This window comes from Alexandromys fortis, unplaced genomic scaffold (genome assembly GCF_014885135.2).
Source record: "Alexandromys fortis isolate MF-2015 unplaced genomic scaffold, M_Fortis_MF-2015_v1.1 scaffold_79, whole genome shotgun sequence".
Taxonomy (NCBI): Eukaryota; Metazoa; Chordata; class Mammalia; order Rodentia; family Cricetidae; genus Alexandromys; species Alexandromys fortis.
The window spans coordinates 3,259,572-3,263,082 of record NW_026067964.1 but is presented as its reverse complement, the minus strand read 5'-3'; the positions used below and the strand labels follow the sequence as shown (position 1 = coordinate 3,263,082).

The following is a 3,511-nucleotide window of genomic DNA, read 5'->3' as shown; positions in this document are numbered from 1 at the left end:
TCTTCCTCTTCTTCCTCCCCCTCTTCATCCTCTTCGTCTTCCTCATCATCTTCCTCTTCCTTCTTTTTCTTGCTCTTTTCTGCCTTGACCACCCCCTTTTTTGCTGCATCGGGTTTTCCTTTAGCTCTGTAAGCAGCAATATCCCTTTCGTACTTCTCCTTCAGCTTGGCAGCCTTCTTTTCATAGGGCTGCTTGTCATCTGCAACAGTGTTCTTCCACATCTCTCCCAGTTTCGTTGCAACATCACCAATGGGTAAGCCAGGGTGTTCTCCTTTGATTTTGGGGTGATACTCAGAACAGAACAAGAAGAAGGCCGAAGGAGGCCTCTTGGGTGCATTGGGGTCCTTGAACTTCTTTTTGGTCTCCCCTTTGGGGGGGGGATGTAGGTTTTCATTTCTCTTTCATAACGAGCCTTGTCAGCCTTGGCCATGTCTTCAAATTTCCCCTTTTCTTTAGCAGACATGATCTTCCACCTTTCTGAGCACTTCTTGGAGAACTCTGAGAAGTTGACAGAAGCATCCGGGTGCTTCTTCTTGTGTTCTTCCCGGCAGGTTTGCACAAAGAATGCATACGAGGACATTTTGCCTCTCGGCTTCTTAGGATCTCCTTTGCCCATGTTTAGTTGATTTTCGTCCGCGAGGCACAGAGTCACCCAGTGCCCGTCCGGCCCTCGCTTGCCCCGGCGCTGTCTCTTTGGAGCTCAATGTACTGCAATGGCTGTGAAAGCGGGAGCCACCCTTTTTGACTTGTTAAAATACCATCTCCATCTTTGATATCTTGTGATCATAATTATTAGGTGACATATTTCTATAGGGAGAATTTTAGGACTTTATTAAACTACACTGAATTGGTCCTGAAGCAAGGCTTGCCATCTTCTTTACTCTGTCCTCCAGCATGGTGGGAAGAACAGTGGGACGGTATCAGAGACTCCACATTTGCATACAAGTGGCTGAATCTGCAGGTTAAACCTGTGCTGTCCAGTACAGTAGCTGTGAGCTATATTTTGCTGTTTGAATTTGAATTAATTTAATAAAGAATCCTGTTACTTAGTCATATTCACTGTGTTTCAGCAGGGCATACATGGTTTGCAGCTACTTTGGGGGAGCAGAAGAAGTGCAGTTCTGGGCAGACGTGATCTATAAGTGGTATTACCTATGCTTACCTCTTTACTGCAGGGAAGCAGCATACTGTGTTTAGTACTGTTGTTTGTGTTTCCCTACGAGGCCAGTCAAGTCAAATCAAAGTTGCAGTGTCCTTATCAAATGTAATTGAAATGTTTATTGTTCATACTTTGAAGAGATGTGCTTGGTGGTGGAGTCTTAAAATAATAGCAGATACATGTAGACATAACTGAATGATTACCTTCCAGGCAGCTGAGACACTCCTAGAACGTGGAGCAAACCCTAATCAGAAAGATCAGAAACAGAGGACTGCTTTGGAGGAAGCAGATGATGAAAAAACGAAAGACCTACTAAGATCTTACGGTGCTGATGAAACCAGTAATGGAGATGAGATTGGCTCTACAGTGCCTGGTACGCACGTCAGCACTACTCTCTGTCTTATAGAGGTGTATGTCTCTGCTTAGTAAAAGAAAACCCTTGCATATGTAATATGATGTTATTTCCTAACTTGGGGTAGGTGTTTCTCTCTGTTCATTGAATTCTTAAATATTCATCATTTATTTCTAGGAATCAGTATTCTAAAATTTGATTTAGGGGCTGGAGAGATGGCTCAGCAGTTAAAAGTACTGGATGCTCTTCCAAAGGACCCAGGTTCGATTCCCAGCAACCACATGGTGGCTCACAACCATCTATAACTCTAGTTCCAGGGTCTCTGATGCTCTCTTCTGGCCTCTGTAGGCTGTATACACGTAGGCAAACACCCATAGACATAAAATAAAAATAAATACATCTCTAAAAATAGTAAGAATTATAGATCTTTTATTACTACTAGTTTTCCTTCCCCACCTTCCTTTTACATTTTTAAGTTTTAGTTCAAAGAATGCTATTTTATTAATACTGTCATAGTATTATATCAAATTTTTTTCCTTAATTTTAAATTTTTTATACAAATTTCCCCTGAGGGGCAGTGCAGTTAGACATTTGCCTCATGCTTGAATCTTCCAATCATTTTGGAAGATCTGTCTCTAGGTTCACAAACTCTTCTGTGGCCCACTGGATGGTTACATTTGTTTACTGGTCTTCTAGAAAGAGTATCCTAGAATGTCATCAGAAACCACCTGTTTGAATGTCTGTGGGACTTGCTGGAGGTTGTGGACTTCTCTATCTTTGCACATTTTTATTCAGAAAGACACCCATCTGGCCATTGAACACATAACCTAGCAATGCAGAACGCCATAGAGCATCAGCTATTCATCTGAGGGTTGCCTAGATGACTGGAAGCTGTTTGTAGCCTATACACCAAGAAAATGGATCAGCACATACTGCTTGCTAGGGGAGAGACCCAAATCCAAATTGATTTCTCCAGAGTGTGTCCTACTCCTGCACCATCAAAAAGCTAAAACCCATGCAAGTTAAAACATTATTAAGTCTGGACTATCTCTGACTGGAAGAAGCAATAATAGACAAGTGACGTCATAATTTATTGGTAAAGTAAAAAATAATAAACAGCTATTAATTTTTTTATTACCCAAACAGTATAAACTAGTGGTGTTAAATTCTAGGAGAAATTGGAGATTTAAGAACTAGTATGTGTATGTTGAAGATTGAAGGGCAAAAAGAGCCTGGATATGGAGAAAGGAAGTCAGTGAAGAACCCTGTGGATGCAGGACAGTGTGAATGAGGAAGAAGCGCTAGAAGCACAGGGCAGATGAACTTGATGTGTGCTGTGTGAGAAAGGAGTAGTAAGGTACTTAAATGAAAGGCACATTCATCCTGTTATCAAATATTACACATTTTAAATTATGTCTTCCATAGATAAGCTTTCTCTCCCACAATTCCCATCTCCAGGGCCTGGAGTTCATAAGTGTAGTGTTAGGGATTGAACCAGGGATTGTGCGTGCGGATGTTAGGAAAGCCTTTATTACTAAGCTGCATTACTAAGCCCATATGATGCTGTTGGTTTGGGGTTGCTGGAGTGAAACACACCAACTGTTAAACAATAACCTCCCTACCTTTGTTATGAGACAAATACTTGAGACCAAGCTGCTGATTTACTTGTAGAAGGGCCAGAAAATGTGACATTGTTTGAAAGCCCTTGCAGCTAAGATTTTATTACCTTAAAATTGTAATAATTTCTGAATTTGTTAGATTTATAATGAAGAGAATATTTCAAGAAGATTTATAGCTATGGAATTGTGTTGCAGTAGTTCCTTCTTTATAGTGTTGGAAGAGAATTGTTTTCCCTTTTCCTCTTTTTTTTTTCCAATGTAAAAAACTATATTGTTCCAACCGCTGAAAAGAACATTTTTAATATAATTTTTTTATTGAAAAAAAAAGATTTCCGCCTCCTCCCCGCCTCCCATTTCCCTCCCCGTCTCCCTTTTCCCCCC

General features: G+C 40.8%; 1 protein-coding gene and 1 pseudogene across 1 annotated transcript in view; one reads left to right on the top strand and one right to left on the bottom strand.

Moving 5' to 3' along the window:
* Ankrd31 (ankyrin repeat domain 31) overlaps window positions 1–3,511 on the top strand; it is a 146,143-nt gene that overhangs the window by 98,236 nt on the left and 44,396 nt on the right. The window contains exon 20 of the mRNA XM_050153809.1: window positions 1,370–1,532. Coding sequence (XP_050009766.1) covers window positions 1,370–1,532 — 163 coding nt within the window. The remainder of the gene's footprint in view (window positions 1–1,369; window positions 1,533–3,511) is intronic.
* LOC126508479 (high mobility group protein B1-like) lies at window positions 3–1,338 on the bottom strand (annotated as a pseudogene).